At 39.2% G+C, this 20924-nt stretch overlaps 1 protein-coding gene across 20 annotated transcripts in view; it reads left to right on the forward strand.

Moving 5' to 3' along the window:
• Positions 1–20924, forward strand: part of Rnf38 (ring finger protein 38) — a 142397-nt gene that overhangs the window by 74592 nt on the left and 46881 nt on the right. For 3 of the 20 annotated variants that reach the window (XM_087184269.1, XM_087184265.1, XM_087184262.1), the window contains exon 1: positions 10833–10985. The exons of 4 other annotated variants lie outside the window; for them this stretch is intronic. Coding sequence is in view for 4 of the 16 variants with exons in the window: in XM_087184255.1 (XP_087040381.1) it covers positions 11130–11177 (48 nt within the window). In the remaining 12 variants the exon portion in view is untranslated. Of the gene's footprint in view, positions 1–10824; positions 11469–11729; positions 11751–20924 lie in introns of those variants that run through there. 13 more of the 20 variants (XM_087184255.1, XM_087184256.1, XM_087184257.1 and 10 more) reach the window with 10 other exon arrangements.

Genomic DNA, 20924 nt, shown 5'->3' on the forward strand with positions numbered 1-20924 from the left:
TCAAGCTCATTCTGTTTTTCTGATAGGGGAATTCACTGTTGTAGTCCCTGTAGGACTTCTTTCATTGAGACCCATAAGTTCCTGTATGTTGTATTGGCATTATCATTTAATTGTGGAAACTGATTTCTTCTTTAATTTCATCTGTGACCCATTGGTTGTTCAAGAGGGTGTTATTTAATTTCCATGTGTTTATGAAGTTCTTGTTCTTTCTTTTGCCATTGATTTCCAGTTTCTTTGCACTATGGTCTGATAATATACACAAGATAATTTCAATTCCTTTGTATTTACTTAAGCCTGTTCTACAAGCTAGTATGTGGTCTATTTTGGAGGAAGTCCCATGTGCAGATGAGAAGTATGTATATTTTGATATTGTGGGGTGGAACACTCTGTAGACATCTACTAAGTCCATTGGTTCAAAAGTTTGGTTCATTTTTGATATTTCTTTGTTGATCTTTTTGTGTAGTTGATCTATTTGTGACAGTAGAATATTCAGGTTCTTATTACAGTTGTATTAGTACTTATTTGATTTTTCATGTTGGTTAATATTTGTTTTATATAGTTTAGTGTACAGGTATTTGATGCATATATATTTATGATCATTATCTTTTCCTCTTATGTTGTTCCATTTACAAGGATGTAGTGACCTTCTTTGTCTCTCTTAATGTCTTGGCTTGAAATCCACTTTGTCTGCAAATAGAATAGCTACTCCTGTCTTTTTCTGGGTTCCTATCACATGGAGTATTGTTTTCCATCCTTTGACTTTGTTGTATTGCTTATTAAAAAATTGTGTCTTTTGCATATATTTTCTCTTTTGGGGGAATATTCCTGTTGTATCATTTTGTATGGGGACATTAATCATCTGTAATACTTACAAAGAATTTTTCAGCTTGGCTTTCAATTTTTAATGGATTTTTTTCTCATTTAAAGAAATTTAAACTTGTGTATGGCAATGGATGTATTGGTATATTCCTTCTAAACATGTTTCAGTGCTTTTATGTGTAGAAAAATATACCTGCATTTTCTTAATTTTGTTAACTTTATATATCATCTTTTCTTATCTAACTGGAATTTGCTATATATGGTATTATGTGACCAAATGTGCTTTTACATAGATTCTCATTTTGCTTTATTGTAGCTAAGATGTCATGAATATTCTTGACATTGGAGGTAAGTAGACATATCTGACATCTGAGGTAATTAGAAATACAGTGTAATGATAGGTATCTTGAACTTTTTGTTGCCCTTTAAGATGTCATTCCTTGCTAAATTTGTTTTGGTGTTTTTTTTTGGTACCGGGGATCGAACTCAGGACCTTGTACTTGCAAGGCAGGCAGTAGAACTACTGAGCTAAATCCCTGGCCCCGCTAAATTTGTTTTTATTTTCGAGACACTGTTGTAACAGGAACAAGAAAGCAGAGAGGAAATAAATAAGCTTTGTGTAAGAGCTTAAATTTTATATTTACTCTACAAAGAGTTGTAGTATTGTGAGTTTTTTTGAAGGCTATTTTTTTAATACATAAAGGAATTCTGCACAAGTAGCACAGTCTTTCTTTTCCTGGGATGCGAAGTCTCGAAATGCCTATGCTGTAGGTGGGAAGATGTAGGGTTTGTGGAGACGTGCCATGTAAATCCAAATGTCTGTGCAAAACCACTCAGTTTTGGCAGAGACCTAAAAAATGTATCGTCAGTGAAAGCCACTGCGAGGACACTGGCAGTTTCAATGAGCTGGTCACACATTTCATGAATGTAAGATGTTAGAAATCTGTAGCAGTGTATGTCATCTTGAGCATGATGACTATCCAGGTGAATGAGATCCACCAGGATTCCCTAGAGGAAAGCGTGTTTCTCATCAAAGGTAGTGGAAGTAACAAGATGTTCCTGTGGTCTGGTGCACTGAGAACATTCCAATGTTTCTTACATCTCACTCTTTTAAGAGTCTCTTATTTTAAGAGTCTCTTATTCCTGGGGCCGGGGATTTAGCTCAGTGGTTCCGGCACCTGCCTCACAGTGCAAGGACCTGAGTTTGATCCCTGGTACCAAAAAAAAAAAAAGAGTCTCTTATTCCTGTATATTTCTTTTCAGCAGCTCATTGTCCTCCCCAAAATGAAGGAACTGTCTGTTTCTCTGTTTCTTAATCAGTGCTTATACCATCACTTATTTTCTTGAAGCATGTATTTAAGTTATCTCTTTACTGCCTTTGCAGGTTACATTTTCTTTTACTCCTCTGTTCTTAACGATTTGAGCCCTATTCCTCTTCTTGCAACTGACCAATATTGTCTGATTTTCTTCCCCAGATACCTCTGGGACTCCTAGGTATCTCTTCTGAGGCTTGTCCTTGGAGCCAGTTACCAGCTGTTCTCCCTGGTGTCCCTTTAGCTCAAGTGCAGGCCCAGTTCCTATGTTATTTCATTTAATAAACTATAATAAAGTCTCAGGGACTTAAGAGATGAGTATTATAACAAAGGGAATTTAAAAGTTGGATATGAAATATGGCTGCTTTCAAATTACACTGGCCTACTTTGGCTTTAGGGCTTCTCTCACTAGCGCCTGGCTTGCTGCTGCCAATAGGGTTATCCTTTCTTTCTGTAGGGAGTTCTCCTAAATAAACACCACTGTTTCCCTTTCTAGAGTTGACTCTTAAACTACTTTGATTTACTGTTAGAGTGAAAATTAGGCCAACCTTTTAGGAGATAATTTAGAACACAGCTAAAAAATTTTTTTTAAAAAAATGGATATGCCCTTTGAACCAGCAATTCACCAGCTAGAAATTTACTTTTCTTGATGTGTTTTCAAATACATGCCAAACCATACATCTGTACAAGAATATTCATGACATCTTTTTAACAGTAAACAATGAAAATATAAATAAATGTAAGACAAGATTTTAAAAAGAAGAGATGATTCATCTAACAATGAACTAATAAGCTTTGTTGAAAAAAACAGCCTAAGCCAAATAGGAGGATCACAAGTTCAAGCTTAGCTCTGGCAACGTAGTGACTTAAGTGAGATCCTAAAAAAATGAAAACAGGATGCAAATGTACCCCAGTGCAGAGGCCTTGTGTTCAACACCCAGTACCACAAAATAAAATGTCAGATCTTTTTCTTTTAGTGTTTGATCACTTAAAATAATCCAGAAGAACCTTAGAAGACCCATTTCCCCTCCATGGGAACTACTGTTGATATTTTGGTAGATTTTCTTCTAGTTCTATTCCTATGTAGAATGATACTTATATACATATAACAATTTTTTTGTGTGTGGCTGTGCTGAAGATTGAACCTAGTGCATTTTTTCTGAGCTATGTCCTCAGATGCCCACCTGCTTTTTTTTCTTTTTTTCTTTTTTTTCTGAGACAGGGTCTCAGTAAATGTCTAGGCTGTATTTTGTAAAGCACTTTATTTTTTATTTTTGCTGTACCGGGGACTTGGTGCTTGCAAGGCAGGCATGGTGCCACTGAGCTAAACTCCCAGCCCTGTAAAGCACTTTTTAAAGCCAGACATTTATTGAGACTAATCTTTCTGTGCCAGTCATATCTACCTGATGTGTGTGGCTTTTCATGATTTCACCTGATGGCTCTTTCATAATGTGAAATCTTCCTAAGATGGGCATTTAGATTGTCTCCAGTTGTAAAAATATCCAGCTGTTTTCTATTATGAAAGCATGAGCACAACATAATTGGCTGAAAGCCAATTAGGAATGAAAATGCAAATAGGTATTTTAAAAATCAAATGAAAAATAAAAAATGCTAAAAATAGGTAAGTGTGGTAGTGCATACCTGTAATCACAGGGAGGTGGAAGCAGTAGGATCACAAATTTGAACCCAGGCTGGGGATGTAGCTCATTGCAAAGGCCCTGGGTTAACTCCCAGTACTTCCCCAAAATAATAACCTAGATCTTTATGTAATTAACTTTCTCCTCTGCTGCTGGCTAACCAATGGATTCAGTAAATCCATAGTATCACAATATGATTCCCTGAGATTATTAAGCTGCTAGAGCAATGTTACAGTGAGAGTTCTAACAATTATAGCTGCTCCCAAGATGCTCTCTGTTCACCAGTACAGAATGAGAGCTCTGCTTCAAAGGATAAGTAAAGGCAGGCCAACCATATAGAAGAGGTCTTACTGGCTGATAGCTCCTACCCACATACTGTGCTATAGAGATGGAATATGCTGTGATGTATGGTGCATGTTTTATTTGCACCCTTGACTCTCCACTTCTTTTTTTTGTTATGGTACCAGGGATCAAACTCAGGATCATGCGCTTGTGAGGCAGGTGACGGCACCACTGAGCTAAATCCCCAGCCCATCCACTTCTCATTTTATATGGGCTTTAATTGTATCCTTGGCTTTCCATTTCTGCTTTGGTGTGGGCTTTATTTGTATTTTTACTCTCTACTTCTGTTTGGGTCTCTGTTTTTCTGACTTGACTTACGCACTCAGGTTTATTCATTTTTAACCTCTTAAACTCCTTGGTCAGTGGCTCTTCACCCTGGATATGCATGCTGTAGTCCTTTTACACCTTCACTGTCCTAAGAACTTCCCCTCCAGCAGCCCAGTTGCTATGGTGCTGTCCCTATCATCTCTCACCAGAGCTATGGGAACAGCCATCTATATACTGTCCTGCCCCAGAGCTGGATAACTGATTATATGTTAACGGAGGTTTTAAGTGGAGTTAGGAGCTTTTGTGCCCTTTGAGCCTTTTGCTGAAATGTGAGCCTTTGCTGCCCTCTTTGTGTCATCAGTAGTTATAGCTGGCAGACGCTACTAATTTACCTTTTCCACTTTGACACTTCTGGGTGAAACAGTTTATACTGTTTTGCAGTGGATCAAATCTTGGTGTGTTAGTTACTTTTCTTGTTGCTGAGACAAAATACCTGACACCCAAAGTTAAAGGGGGAAATTGACTTAGCTCACAGTAGAAGTTTCAGTCCATAATCTGCTGGCTCCACGGCAGAAGGGCAACTGTTCATTGCGCCCACACATAGCAAAAGCAGCAAGGGAAATTTAACAGCATCTTTCTGCTCCTTTTATCTCATCCAGATTACTGGGATTAGGGCAGTGCCAAACCAGTCAGTGTACTAGTTTAGTAATCAGGCCCTTAATGCCAATATCACACGCTAGATTTCAGCCACCTCTGAAAAAGCCACCTATGACCGCATGAGGCTTTGGGGGGGACATCTAGACCCAAACCGTAACACTTGGCATGCTTATAAATACTGCTCAGCCATTACTCCTCAGTGCAGCTTCTTTTAGGTTTTTTTTTTTTTAAGCCAATTTTGGTGAAAGGAAGGATACTGTTAAGGGGGAGTGTGAGCAGAGCTAGCTTTAGGAAAAATTTTGACATTTTTTTTTTGCCTTTTTCCTTCTTTTTCATTGTTTACATTCCTCTAATTTTGTACCTCATTTCTCTTGGAGTTCACCTATTGGAATTGGTGAACTTATATTGGAATTGGAAAAATTGGAATTACCACTGCTGTGAAATATTCACATATAATTACATCAATTAATTGAACACATGACATGTACTTGACGTTTTGCCAGATTCAGTGACAGTCCTTAGTCAAGGAATTTGTTGTCTGTTGGGCAGGAGGGTCAAGTAAATACACAATTGCAAAACAGAGTGATTAAGATTATGTTATAATATACAGGGGAGGCACTAACTCAGGAATTGTGTTTGGTCTTTTTGGAGTGAGGTTATAGTCAGGACATGGCAATGTATATGACAGAAGAATAGCCCTATTCCTGACAGTGTTAAATAGTGGGAAACTGGGTTTATAAATGCCAGGGACTTCCAGTAGGAGGGCTATTCTCCATACTCACCACCTACTTTATTATTTTCTCTCCATGTGAATGGTTCTTTGCCATCTGGATAAGTGATTCTTTATCTGCAGCTCATTGATCATGCTTTCCAATGTCTTGTTGTTGTTGTTGTTTTGAGACAGAGTCTGACTATGTAGTTCAGGCTGGTCTTGAACTTGCTATGTAGCCCAGGCTGGCCTCAAACTCAAGATGATCCTTCTGCCTCAGTCCTCCTGAGTGTTGGGATTACAGGCATGCACCACCATGCCTGGCATCCAGTGTCTTAAAATAGGTAATGACCCTTTTTCACCTTTGTACTTTCTCTGCTGTCCAGCATTCCCCCTAGATGAATGTCAATAATAGACAAAGCAGAAATGGGACCTGCCCACAAGGCGCTTACACTTTAAAAGGGAAACAGACATTTAATAAATGCTTCAGTGTGTTATGACAGAAGTGTGTAAAGGGACTAGAGTCTTGAAGTCACTTTTTTTGTAAAATAATTCTTCAGATAATCATTTCAGTATTCTCTGATGTTCAAACAAGCAAAGTTGATCATAAAAACAAAATTTATATTTTCCACCTGTCAGAATATTAACTAGCACTTATATAAAATTTATTTATAATTAGTTTATGTAGTGTGCTTGAAAATGATTTACAAAATGCATGATTGGTAGATGGTTTCCTAGAAGCAGATTGTTAATTTCAGAATAACATCTTCCTTATATATGTTCTAAGGTTATAGTTGTTTTTCTTCAGTTAGAAATTTTAAAAAAGATTGAGCCAAGTGCAGTGTGCACACCTTTAATCCCAGCTAATTTGGGGAGGTTGAGGAAAGAGGATCTCATGTTCAGAACCAGCCTGAGCAACACAGTGAGACCTGTCTCAAAACAAAACAGAAAATACAGCAAATCTGACAGGACATCTAAAGAAACTGGCTAGCCAGCGAGTTTTAAAGGCATAGCACCAAACTTATAGTAACGCATCTACAGATAGAAAAAAAAAGAATATTCCCTGAGGCATTTTCTGAGGTTAGCAAAAATCTTTTTAATAAAACTTGATTGACAAGGACATTGGAAAATGGGAAATTACTGCTAATCTCAAGAACACATGTAAAAATTCTACATGAAATATTAGCAAACCACATCCACCCATATGTTAAAAGGACACCACAATAAAACCAAAATGGATTAGGAATGTAAAAGTGATTTAACATTTAAAAACCAATTTAGACCAATCTAATTCATATAGTAACAAAATCACATATTATTTCATAGATGCAGAAAATCTTAGTAAAATTAAATGTCCATTTATAAATCCATTTAAACTTTTAACAAATTAGAAATAGAACTCCCTTAATTTACGAAAAGGATCTACAAAAAGACCTCCAAATCTAATGCTTAAATGTCAGAAGTTTTCTAGTTGAAATCTGGAATAAGAAAAAGATAAGCCAGGTGTGGTGGCGCATGCTTCAAGTTCAAGGCCAGCCTGGGCTACATAGTGAGACTGTCTGAAAAAAAAGATAACTGTTCACCATATCTGTTTAGCACTATACAGTACTAGAGGTCCTAGCAGTCCAATAAGATAAGAAAATGAATACATGTTGGAAAGAAATTGAAGTCATTACCTTCTGCCCAAACAGGATTGTGTATATAAAAACCTTACAAGAATTGAGATACTTTGTAATTAATACTTGAATTATATTTAAAACGTAGAATAAGCCTTAGAACTAAAACATTTAAGGCCACTACAGCATACCGTGAAACATTATTGAAAAAAATTAGACTTGAGTAAATACAAGGGTGCTCTTTTTTTTGGTACCTGGGATCGAACTCAGGACCTTGCGCTTGTAAGGCAGGCTCGGTGCCAATGAGCTAAATCCCCGGCCCAGCAGCAGTAATTATAATAGCATGGTATCACCACAAGAACAAGACCCAGATGTGATGATGCACGCCTGTGATCAGCACTCGGGAGGCTGAGGCATGAGGATTGCTGCAAGTTCAAGGCCAGCCTCAGCTACATAGTGAGTTTAAGGTCCACCTGAACTGCATAACGAGACTCTTGTCTGAAAAAGTGAAATAGACTACTGAACCCAAAAACTCATACATAGGTGCTTTTAATAGATGAACAGTTGGAAATAGTCTTTTCAATATATTATGGTGTGTCAAATACTAGTAGATATCTGGGGAAAAAACATATTTACAACACTACTAAAATTTAAAAAAACCTTCCAGGTCATGTATAAAAAACATGAAGAGGAAATTATAAAAGCTCTAAGAAAATAATATAGGAAAATAGCTTTATAACTCAAATGTTGGGGAAGACCTCCTCCTCCTCTTTTCCCTTTCCCTTCCTCACCCCACCTCCCTCTCTCTCTCTCTCTCTCTCTCTCTCTCTCTCTCTCTGTTGCTAGGGGTTAAACCAAGAACCTTATACACACTAGGTGAGTGTTGGTGCCCCCTCCTCTACTGAGCTGTATCCCCAATCAGATTCCCCCCCTCAATCAGATCTCTTAAACAGGGTAACAGCAGACAAACCCAAAACTATTAACCATCGTTACAAATTTTAGTGGTGGGAAAACTTAATGGTATGTTTGTGTGATCTGCTAGGAATTGACCCAGTGGAGAGAAAAATACAATGGTATAAAAGGAGAGGGAGAATTACTAGAAAAACATTCTTTGAAAGAAAGGATTTAGAACTGAAGAATAGGCCAGATTTGCTCACTTGGTTATCATTTCTAACTCAGCTTCTGTAGAGTGGTAGTTGCCTAGATTGTTTTATGCTGGCTGCTGTTATTCCCATGGATTAGAATGGTAGGACACCAGGGTAGAATAACTACCAGACTCATTTGAAGGCACTTCACTATTTTCCTGTTTGGTAAGCAATGTTTTGACATTTTTATTTTAGTAAAATACACTTTTTAGTAGTATTCATTCATGTCATGAAAACCAAAGGGTAGCCTTGGAATCAGAATTCTTTTTTTTTTTTTTTTGAGACCTAGTTTCACTTTGCAGTTCAGGCTGGCTCTGAACTCACTATGTAGCCCAGGCTGGCCTCGAACTTATGGCCATCCTCCTGCCTCAGCCTCCCCAGTGCTGGGATTACAGGCATGCGCCACCACACCAGTCGGAATCAGAATTCTTAAAGTTCTTGCCACAGCAGCTACTTTTTTTTACAAATGCTATGCTGTCCCCTAATCATATGTGGCTTTTTAAACTGACCAGGAACTACATTCCAAGTGTTCAAGTGGCCACATGGAGCTAGCTACTGGCTTACTTTTTGGTTGGTGCAGATGTAGAACATTTCCATCATTGTAGAAAGTTTTATTAGATGACTGTTATACAGGGCTTTCTGCCTTTGTGAACAGACACCAAATAAAATTTTAGCTTGACTGAAATAGAGCGACTACTCTTGATACAATTTAACCCCTGACACATTTGGGTCACCAAGTGATTCACTTTAAAAGTCTGTCACTCATTGGGTCTTTACTAGCACCAAATTTTCTAGTTAAGAAATCAATAGAGAAGAATTGCAGTACAAACTATCCAACCTGGAGGTGTGGCAGCGTTGTTTACATCTTGACAGATTTCTTAGATTAAGCCTTTAGAGCCCAGTTAGCTAAGAGTGTAACTATTTGAGAGTTTTCAAGGTTGGCTGTAGTACGGAGGGATTCTTTTACATTTATGGGTGGGAACTGTTACAGATTTTTGCTGCTGAGATTAGCATTTGAGGAATCTGCTTTATGTTAATTGGACAGCTCCCAAATGGTAATTTCCCTGCCTGTTTCTCTTTTGTCAGGTAGCCCATACTCTAGCGTGAAGGAAAAGCTGTTTCAGGGTGGTCTGCATTACATAAGGAAACATTTTGTTGAAATTCCAATGAAAGATATGTAATGCCTATAGTAACCCATAGTAATAGAGTAGGAACTGTGAGGGATCCAGAGGTTAGAAATTGGAGATGTAGTACCGTATGAAGGTCTTGGGCTCAATCCCCAATACCATACAAAAAATAAGAACTGAAAAAATGGATTGTATTGGATATACTTAAAAGGTATAATTGGGACTATAACTGACGCATGATGGGGAGGGGTCTTAAAACTTCGGACACCTCCAAATTGGCCGTTTTGGCAGAGGATTTTGGGGGAGAGTCAGGTAGGTAACTAGGTAACTGGGCCACATAATGGGGGTATAGGCCTGGGGTGAGAAGAATATGTTCATAGGGGCCTGTTATTTCCTCCCAGCTTTCCCTGGGCAATTATTACTGGAATTTTAATACAGCAGTTGCTAAGCACCTGTTTTGTTTCAAGAACTGGTGTTAGGCCTTTGGGTTAGTCACAGGAGTCCTGGTATTCAGTGTGATACGGGAGACAAATGTACAGAAATAGTTACCATATGGTGTTTTCATGTATAGAACGTTCAAAGTTCAGAGGATCCTGAAACATCGTTTTAGTTTGGGTTTCTTTTCCTACCTGAAGCAGCTGAGGCCCAGAGTGAAAACGAGACAGGTCTAATACCCAAAGAAATAGAACCTAGGTTTTCTGACTGGTCCTTAATTTGTTCTACCACCCTTAAAATAGCACCATCCTTGTAGGATTTATCTAATTTTTGCTTTGAAAAGCCCACTTCTTCCATGATATTCCTTTGACACCTCTCTTTCCACTCCTATACCATTTAACCGTCTTTTCTTTGTTATTTCTTGGGTTTTTATGGACGACCTTACTTCTTCTCTTGGATCTGGAGCGTGATGAGGCAAGATGGCTTTAGTCTTCCAGCTTATCTCACATCCCCTAGCAAGGTCTGATTGAGAATGTTGTAAATGTTTACGAAGCCTGAGAGTCCAAGTTAGGTTCGAACCCGTTTGCCCCATTGTGAAACACGTCTGTCTACATCAATAATAATTTCTACCTCTAGGGCCACTTGTACTTTGAGAATTAAGTTTACGAGAGTTTAAAAACAGCCCTGGTGCCTGCGGGCAAAGCGGCTGCTTAGCAGCTGGGCGCGGGAGGTGGGCCGGGGCGGGGCTGCGCAGAGGAGCTGCGCGACCAGCTCTGTTGCCGGAACTGGTTCTAGGCGCGCCTCAAAGCGCGTAGCCCCGCCCCGCCCCCGCGGGGTAGAAACAAAGGGGGCTCGAGGAGCAGAGCGGAGTGGAAAGGGGCGGAGCGCTCAGGTGGTCTCGCCTGCTGAGCACCCTAGGTTTGTGCTGGCGGGGAGGGCGACCCGAACTCAGACTTGTTAGGCCCGCGTGCTCACGCGCCTTGCGGCCTAGCAGTGTGGGTGCGTTGCCTGCGCGCGCAGCGGAGGGCAGTGCGCCGACGCGCGGCGAGCCTGGGTCCGCGGATGCCGAGGCCCGGTGCTGCGGCCCGGGACCCTCGAGCGGCGTTGCGGGTTAGTCCTGCGGTTGGGGCGCGGACAGGATGGTGCCTCCGAGGCGTTAGCCTACTTTGTTACTTCTGGGGGTGTAGCCGTCGTTTCCTGGCGCGGTCCGTGTGATGGTGCCGGGAGGAAGGAAGCACCGTGGCAGTGCCTCAGTCGGAGCCCGGGTTCCGGGGTTGAGGAGGCCCTGGAGCGGAGGACCTGGCGAGCTGGCCGCTGGCTGAGCAGTGGTCACAATCGGAGCCAGGCGGCCCGTCGCGGAGCCGCGGGAGCAGCCCCGCAGGGCGGAGCCTCCCTTCGCAGGTACAGGCTGCTGTGGCCGGCCGTTGGCTCCCCCGCGAGGGCGGGCCGGGCCGCGGGCCGTTGGGAGCTTTCGGGCCGCGCCCGCCCGCTGGTCGGGCGGAGATTTGGCCCGGTAGCCCCGCGCTCTTTGTTCGCTTGGCAGCAGCGAGCAGATACGGCCGCGGCCAGCGGGAGAGCCCGCTCGCCGGCTGACAGATGGCCCGGCTCTCTTGCTTCCACTCTCTTTGCCGAGGCACAGGTGAAATGATGTGACCCAGGAGAAAGCAGAACCCTGCCGGAAAGGTCATTTCTCGCGGCCTTCTTACCCCTGTGCTCCAGTTTTCTGGACAGGCTGTGGTTTGTTTTCAGGGAATGGAAGTTCTTCCTTTCAAGGGTGAAGAATGAGAGAGGTTGGGTTTTGGAACGGGAGTCTTTCAGGTTATTGAGGGTCAAAGAGAATAAAGTTTTTTTTGTTTTCATGCATATGGTTTGTAAGTGAAGGCGCTTTTCTTTCTTTCTTTTTTAAATTTGTCTTTTGTTTTACTTTGTTTTGCTTTTGCAGAAACCACTTTTATTTGCTTTTGGCACCGGGGAGCGAACTCGGGACCTTGAGCTTGCGCGGTAGGCGCCAGAACCACTGAGCTAAATCCCTGGCCTGAAAGCGCTTTTCTTTGTGTTGCAAAAATGATGTTTATTACTTAGTAAAAGTTGGGTATGTTAATTTCTTTACCATAAATAGAAGCGAATTTTTAAATGTAGCCTTTGCTACATCATATGAATTGCCATTTCATTTTTTTAGGCGGTGGACCTAATAGGAAAAATTTATTCAGTGCTCGTACACAGTAGAATTCTAAGCCTTTTGGATCTTATTTGGCCATGATTGCAGGTACTATCGTTGTAAACACATTTATCATAAGTTCCTTTAAATATCAAGCGGTCCCAATAACTAGGATTTTTTTTTAAATCCAGTTTTTTATAAGGATAGTTAAGATTGAAGTAAAATGGTTCATTCTGGGAACACGTTCTCATGGAAGAAATAGAACCTGCATAGAAGCAATAATACAACATCAGAAATACATAGGTGTCAGATTGGGTGTGGGAACGTGGAACACTGAAATCAAAAGATAAAAAAAAATGAAATTTCCAACTTGAATTTTAACTGGAAATTGTGTCAGATACCTCTTTCTCCCAGTAATGTGTTTCATCTTTTGAAACCCTATTAGTCATAAGTCTACTCATTATAGAGGTCTACTTTAAAATTGGTTTTTAATTTTCTGTAGGACTTACTCCTAAAAGAATTGGAGACCTTAGAGGCTCTTGAGTTTTGCCACCGACTGACCTCCTTTGTAAAATATGACATAATTGGACTTTAATAACTCTCTCCACTTCTGATAACATCTGTGATTCAAAAAGGTAGTTTTTCTGGGAATTTACCTCAGTGGTACCACACCTGCCTGGCAAGCTTAGCTTCTGAGTTCGATTCCCAGTACCAAAAAGTAGTTTTTTTGGTTGCCAGGCAGGCGCTGTGCTGCTGAGCTATGTCCCCCGCCCAAAGGTAGTTTCTGTACGTGTTAAAATTTACATATGAACCCTTTTTAGAAAAAACTAACAAATTGGCACTTTAATGTGGATAGGTGAGGTATTGAGAGTTTTCTCTACTAGAACTCATTTTTGAAGAAAAGTAAACAGAATGTCATAGTCAGAAACAACAATCTGTCAGCATCATAATGTATGAATTGTAAGTGTAGATTTATTGTCTTTGCCAAACCATTGAATCAGTTAACTTAATGTTACACAGCCAGACTTTACTATCTGTACTCATTTTGTACTCTTTCTTAGGCTAAGAGGAAACTGGTAGTGAGAAATCTGAAGATAAAAATCTCTGAAATAGGAACTTTGATTATTGGTCAAGATGATCTGTTTTCTACTTATTTTATTTCAGTGTTTTGTGTATCTCTAATTTAGGTCACTACCATTTTAAAAAATCATTCTGTTGGGAAGGTAGTTCTTGAATAGTCTTTATTATTCCATGGTGTCTGGGTCTACTTACTAATTTTCTGGTTTTCTCATTAAAAAAAGATATGTATTTATCAGTATGATAGCAGTTTTTGGTTCTTTTCTACTTGAATGAGCTCATAGCTTCCTTTTTCTTTACAGAGAGAACAAATTGATTGTAAACTTGCATTTTGAACTATTTAGTTAGTTCTGGTCTAGTTTATTCATCAACAAAGGTTAAATACCTAACATGACACTGTTTATCGAGAAGTAAAGCAAATGCTTATGCCCTGTAATAAGTTAATGAGAAAGAAATTTGACAGTCTCTCTCTCTTTTTTTTTGGTACCGGGGATCGAATTCAGGACCTTGCACTTGTGAGTCAGGCGGCGGAACCAGAGCTAAATCCCCAGCCCCACAGTCTCATTTTTAAGGAACATTGGCATCTTTTTATGTTCTTAGTTGCTTAGGTTTCACTTCCTTCATTAACTTTTCAAAAATTACCTTTTAGAGAGATTGTGACAGTTTTATAAAGGTAATAGAATGACATTATCTCTTATCACATCTTTTCAATCATGTGCCTTTTATGTGTTTAAATTGTTGCAGCTTAGAGAGGAAAGACTAGTGGTTTTGTCTTGGACCTGTAAGGGTAGTGCATCACAGGGTAACTACCCTCCAGTGTTTGGACCTTAGCTTTCCAGAATCAGGTTTTTGATCTTTTTTTCTTAATCATAAGCATATGCAAAGTTGATCAAAGCCTTTTTAAAAAGCAGCATTAAGCCAGGCATGGTGGCACAAGCCTGTAATCCCAGCACTTTAGAGGCTGAGGCAGGAGGATTTCTGCTAGTTCGAGGCAAGCCTGGAATACATAAGAAGACCCTCTCTCAAAAAAACAAAAAGCAGCTTCACTGAGTGATAAATTACATACCATAGGTCCAGGAATTTAGCTCAGTGGCACCACGCCTGCCTCATAAGTGCAAGGTTCTGAGTTCAGTCCCCAGTACTGGAAAAAAAAACCCACAATAAATTATATACCATAAAATTTACTTGAGGATTCAAACCAACAATATTTGATAAATTTACAGAGTTGTGCAGCCTTTACCACATTTCAATTTTACAACATTTTTGTCATCCCCCAAAGATTCCTATGCCCATGCTGGCCTAACTTGTACATGGCTTGAAGAGATACATATCCTGCTTCCAAGGTACTCTTCCCTACTCTGCAGTAGGAAAATCCTCTTGGCAGACTACTTCCAGAAAACAAAAACTAAAGAAACAGATTTGTCTTAGGCTTAGTGATACAACTCACCTCAAAGACAAGGGAGCATTGGGGAGAATATGCCAGCAAGCACATGTACTATAAATATCTCACTGGTTTTCTTTCCTGGTTAGGGATGTGATGGTCTTATGTAGTGGGCAACCACTGACTTTTGAGTGGAGATATGCAGGTGAGCAAATCAAATCTTTTCCCCCATTCTCTGATGAATGCTTTTAGCCTGTCATTCTAATCAGGTTCATAAGAAACTTGTGACATAAACCACAAAGACAAGCTTACTGTATCATTTGATTAATTTGGAAGATTATCCTTTCAACACATAGTTGAGTGCCTGCTATATGCTGTACATTCTTCTAGATGTGACAGTGTGATGAACATGACATGAAGTCTTACATGTGTTTTCCTGAGGCTAATTTGACTAATCTTTAGAGTGCTTAAAGTTTTTCTTCCCAGTCTTCTAAAATAAATTTTATCTCAAATTAATGAGGGTCCATGTAGTAAACCTCAGTTTGACTGCTGTATTTACATAATTCTGTCCCTTTTTCCCTAACGGCAGATGGATTTTTTTCGCTACTTTTTAATGGCTATATAATAGTTCACATAGTGGGTATGTCATAATTTTATTTAGCAAATACTAAACATTAAGGTTACTTCCAGTTCTTTTTTATTTAAAATTTTTTCAGTACTGGGGATCAAACTCAGGACCTTGTGCTTGCAAGGCAGGTGCGATGCCACTGAGCTAAATCCCCCAACCCTCTAGTTCTTTTTTAAATTGCAGCTGTTATACAGTGGTGAATATATTTGATCATACTGCTTTCCTCTTAGTTTGGAGTATCACCTGAGAATTTATCAGATTAAAGATTACTGATCCAAAATAATAGGTATGCCTTTTAAATTGTTAATAAGATCTACCTGATTGCTTTCCAAAACAGTATTTGCCATGGAACTCCTCCCCCTTGTTCCCCAGGAGAAGGCTATTTAGACCTTTGAGCAATTTTACCTTATAGAAAGTACACTAATATTAGCCTAGAGGCAGTGTACCTGCAAATCCTGCCCCTCACCTTTAAGAGAAAAACATAAATGAATAAAGAATAAAGCTATCATCAGAAGCAATTTTAGAAGGAACAAGTTCTGGACAATGTCTTCTACCTTCTGTTATTTTTAGCACAATAACTGATAATTACACTCCAAGAAGAAGGTTAAATTGTTGATTATATTATGGTTACCAAAACAGGCTGTATTAACAGATGTCCTAAGATAGTAAAGTATTGGTGTTTAAAAGGTTAAGCTGTTTTCTGTAACATAAGTGTCATGAAAAAAGTGTTTTTTCAGTTATGCTGGGTGAATTAACATAAATATTAAAAATAAGTTTTGAGAGTTTCAGATTTAATCCCCTCTTGGAATGTTTCCATGACAGGACTTTGCAAGTACAGGTTACGTCCTGAGGGAAGCCTGAAGTTACCAAATCTTTGTAATGTTCTGTAATATTCAACAGTTGCCAGGCTAGAGGAAAAATAAAATAGTATCAACCTGCAGGTATAATATATAACCCTGTAATTTTAACTGAGAGAAAATTTAATGAAATTATGTCTAAAACAATTTGTAAGGAAACATCTTTCTTTTTTTTTTTCTTTTTCTTTTTTTTGGGGGGCGGGTACTGGGGATGGAACTTGGGACCTTGCGTTTGCGAGGCAGGTGGTGGAACCACTGAGCTAAAGCCTCGGCTCCCATCTTTATTTTTAAATAATTTAAAATAGATTTAAATGTGTGTTGTGCAATAGTTAGTACTTACCAAACTAAATTATAAAGAATAATGCCACTTTAAAATAATTTATCAGGTGGATTAGTGAATTGAATATGAACCTTAGCCTCTGATAAACGGGTTCAAATTATGGTTTTGATCTTTCTAAGGTGTGTGACTTTAAGCAAGTCAGTTAAACCTGATGTATAGTGTGTAGAGATCAGAGATCCCAATTCAGTTTTTGACCTGGTGTTAGCTGTTACCAGAGTGAGGTTTTAAAACCTGTTCTGTGTAAATAAAAATGTCTTAATTTGGGCTGGGGATTTAGCTCATTGATGCTGCCACCTGCCTTAAAAGTGCAAGGTCCTGAGTTTGATCCCCAGTACCAAAAAAAAAAAAGTCTTAATTTATAGCTTTTATAATTCTGGAGGAACTTGCCATGAGTTTGAGACAATTTTTATTCTCTCTACACACACACACACACACACAAAGAGAAAGATGATGTATGTCCTAGTTATTTTTCTCTCGTTGCTGAGACAAAATACCCGACACCTAAAATTAAAGGCAGAAAGGTTTATTTAGCTCACAGTTTGTAGAGGTTTGAGTCTACAATCCCCTCATTCTAGTTCAGGGTGGCATGCCAGACAGACATTGCAAAGGATAAAGTTTATGGCAGGCAGAATGTAGTAAAGCAAACAAGGGGAAAGACAAGCCTCTTTCTGTCCCTTATATTGTATTCGGGATTTCGGGATTAGGGAGGGTAGTGCCAAACCAATCAGTGGACTAATTTAGTAGTCACTCACCCTTAATCCTAGCACCCTTAATCCTAACATTAATTGGACCACGAATCAGTCACACACTCTAAATTCAGCCACCTCTGAAAAAGCCCCACCTATGACTGCTTGAGGCTTTAGGGGTACACCCAGACACAAACCATAACAATACACATAGATACATTGTGTTCATTTTATGCTGTATACAGTATAACAAATTACCACAAATTTAAAGTGCAAAATCTGTTATCTCACAGTTTCCATGTACCGGGAATACCGGTATGAATTAGCTAGCTGCTGAGCCCTCTGTTTGTCTTACCTGGTTGGAGCTGTGAATTCATGGAAGACTTGGTGTCCTTTTCCAAGCTCACTTGCTGGTTGTTGGTAGAATGTGGTCTTACAGTTGTAGGACTTCTCCCATTTTCTTACAGGCTGTCACTTGGTGTAACTCCTCTAACTCTTAGCTGCTGCCCTCACGTTCCTGCCATATGACCCTCTTCTTGACTTCTCACAATGGAGCATCTCAGTTTGAAGGGTTGGCGGGAGACCACCTCTTCAGGAACAGCTCAGTCTTCCTTTAAGAGCTTTCTCTGATTAAGTTAAGCCCACCCAGCATAATCTCCCTATTGATTACATCTGAAAATCTACCATTTTGACATATGCTTTAACCTAAAGTCATGGAAATAAAATCTTTTCACAGACTTGCCCACACACGAAGGGAGGGATTATACAGCGAGATATAGCAGAGATGAGAATCCTGGGGAATATCCTTAAGCAGTCTGCCAACCCCATATGCAGAGTCCACCAAAAAAATGTATACACACATCAGGCAAAGAAAAACTTGTATAAGTACTTTAATAATAAATTTATTGAGGCATCATGAGATTAATACAAGTTACCTTTGGCCTTTACAATTACGAGAAGTGCTTAAAGTGATGGCCATTAGCTTCCAGTTAGTGCAGCAAACTGCTGCTTGGGTAACCTTGGTCATTGAATTGCTGCATGTGCATTTTCAGTTTCTTCTCTAAGGGCTGGCACTGTAGTGGGTTTTCTGTGATGTATGACATCCTCTAGGGGTCCCTCCCCAGTATGAGGATAATACTGTCTGTTGAAAAAAATCATACTATTTTTCTTTTCCTGAAGTGTGTATAGTTTTTGGATGTACTCTGTATACATATACAAATAAAATGTGATTTTGTCTTACAGTGGGGAAGGGTGGCCTAGTTTTTAAAGCCCACTTATGGTTTTGACCCAGACTTTCTCTGCAGGATTTGAATACAGCATTCTTCCACTGTATTATCTTCCCTTTGTATAAACAAATGGAGCTTCTGACCAGAGGAAGTTATTGCGAGACGAGAATATGCTTGAAAATTATTAACTTACAGCCACAGGGACTGCAGTTGCCAGATTTTTACTGAGAGGACATCTGACCCCTTGAGGTCTGTTTTCCCAAGCAGCTATTTGTGGTAGGAGTTTGTAAGACTGAGTATGATTATTGAAGGCAAAAGGCCTTGTTAAAACTGACTACAAAAATTACTGGGCAAATTAAAAGCATAAGAGGATTGTGGAAAGATTATCAAACCTACATAAAGGGTCAGACATTTCAAGAGAATTGCTACAAAGTGGTTAAAAGCATACTTAAATTGGTAAGTCAGGAATATGAAATACACCTCTTTCTATGAAATCTTACTCTTACTTTTAGATCAACTCAGGACTCTTTCCTGTGTGCTAATTTTTGCCCATGTTACAACGTTTAAATATACTGCATATATATGGAATTGAATGCAGGACTATATCCATGCTAGGTAGATGATCAAGCGTCCCAGTCTTACGTTTTTTGGAGACAGGGTCTGACCAGTCTGACCTCTAACCCACAATCCTTTTGCTTCAGCCTTTTCAGTAGCTTGGATTAATGGCATATGACACTATACCTGGCTTTTGTTTTTTCTTTTTAGAATAAGCTTGATGAAGGTGGAATCCGTGTTTTATCTATCTTCTTTCCTTACACAACTCTTGGCTTATAGGAGGCAGTGAGCAAATATTCCTTAATTCAGCAACTTACACTACTTCATAATGGCAAAAGATAGTAGCACATACATGTTGTAGTACAAAGACAAGTTTTAGCTTACCTCCAAAGCATTTTGCGTAAAAAACTAATACATTCTAAAGTTCTTTCTTCAAATGTTTTGCTGTAATTCCTAGGGGGATCTTTGGAAGTAATTTTATTCTTACCAGTGGGCATAGTTATCTGTTTACCAGACTCGTGGCTAACCAGAAAACAGTTAAAAAGGAACTTAAAGATTATTACAGCAAGGATAGTAATAGTTAGCATTCAACTATGCATGATAGCGTATGCCTGTTATCCTAGCACTTGAAGAAGCTGAGGCAGGAAGATCACAAGCTTGAGCCCAGCCTGGGTAATCTGGCAATTTATTGAGATCCTGTCTCAAAATTTTCAAAAAAGGATAGGGAGGTAGCTGGAGGCCTTGGGTTCTATCTCTGCTACCCCTAAATAAATAGATACGTTGAGAGATAGCATTACCTTTTTCTTTGGCTTCTTTTTGGCCATCTTCCCATGCTGAACATTTTGCAGTTTCCTGACTACACCATTTTTCCTTGTCAATTACCTGTCCATAGAACCTAGTGTTGCCTAATATTATTAAAGTACTTACATTGCACAGTGATTTACTTTTATTTCCTTTTTTTTTTGTAATAGCATGTATTTCTTGAAGGTAGGAAACCATGCCTTTCTTTTTGGTTTGGTGCTTGCCATCAAATAGACACTTGAAGACTGAGTGAATGAATGAGGCAGTGAAACTCTAAAAACAAGACAGTGTTAAATTACATGATTATTTTAGTGTAAAAATAAGCAAGTCAGTAAACCTCACTTCCGAAGGAGAATTAGTCTTTAGCAATGTAGTGGAACAGGGGATATACATAATTTGTTTTGTTTTGTGCTGGGGATAGGACCCAGGGGCTCTCTACCAGTCCTTTTTGTTAGACAGGCTCTTTAAATTGCCCAGGCTGGTCTTGAATTTGTAATCCTCCTGCCTCAGCCTTCTAAGCAGCTAGAATTACAGGCATGTGCCACCAGGCCCAGCTATGTGCATGGTTTTTAAAATACTGAATTAAGTATACTTACCTATGAGCTTAAAGGGGATTAGCACAATCAAGTCAGACATTTAAAGATGCATTTACTTTTGGGCTTATGATCTTGTCCTTTATTTTTTAGATCACTAGGTTTATATTGAGTAAAGATATCTACTGTTAAACGTAAGATTGCTATATGCCACATGATGTGCAGTCGTACATATGCTAGTTGTACAAGTTTTACCAAAAATATTGTTATATTTCTCATCTTCCTTTGCATGACCACTTGGAAGGTTAACTAAAAGTAGAATGAGAAAAAATACTAACTTTAGTTTAGGCAAACACTCATCATTCTGTTTTTAAGATATGTGATTTTACCTCAAGTTTTCCTAATATAAAGTTTGACTTTTAGGATTTCAGAACTAGCACCAATAGAGAAAGTGTCAGTAGGTATTTGGGAAAAAGAAGGACTTGATATTCTTAAGCTGTACCGTTTTGTCCAAAAAGTTTTTGTAAGAAAGATCTATTGCCAGAGACAACCTTTACCATCCTTATGTTTTGATGCTTACAGTTAATTTTTAATTTCTTTCCAGTCTCTGATATC

This window comes from Heterocephalus glaber, unplaced genomic scaffold (assembly GCF_053883595.1).
Source record: "Heterocephalus glaber isolate CG9 unplaced genomic scaffold, H.glaber_assembly_v1.0 deba00001481, whole genome shotgun sequence".
Taxonomy (NCBI): domain Eukaryota; kingdom Metazoa; phylum Chordata; class Mammalia; order Rodentia; family Bathyergidae; genus Heterocephalus; species Heterocephalus glaber.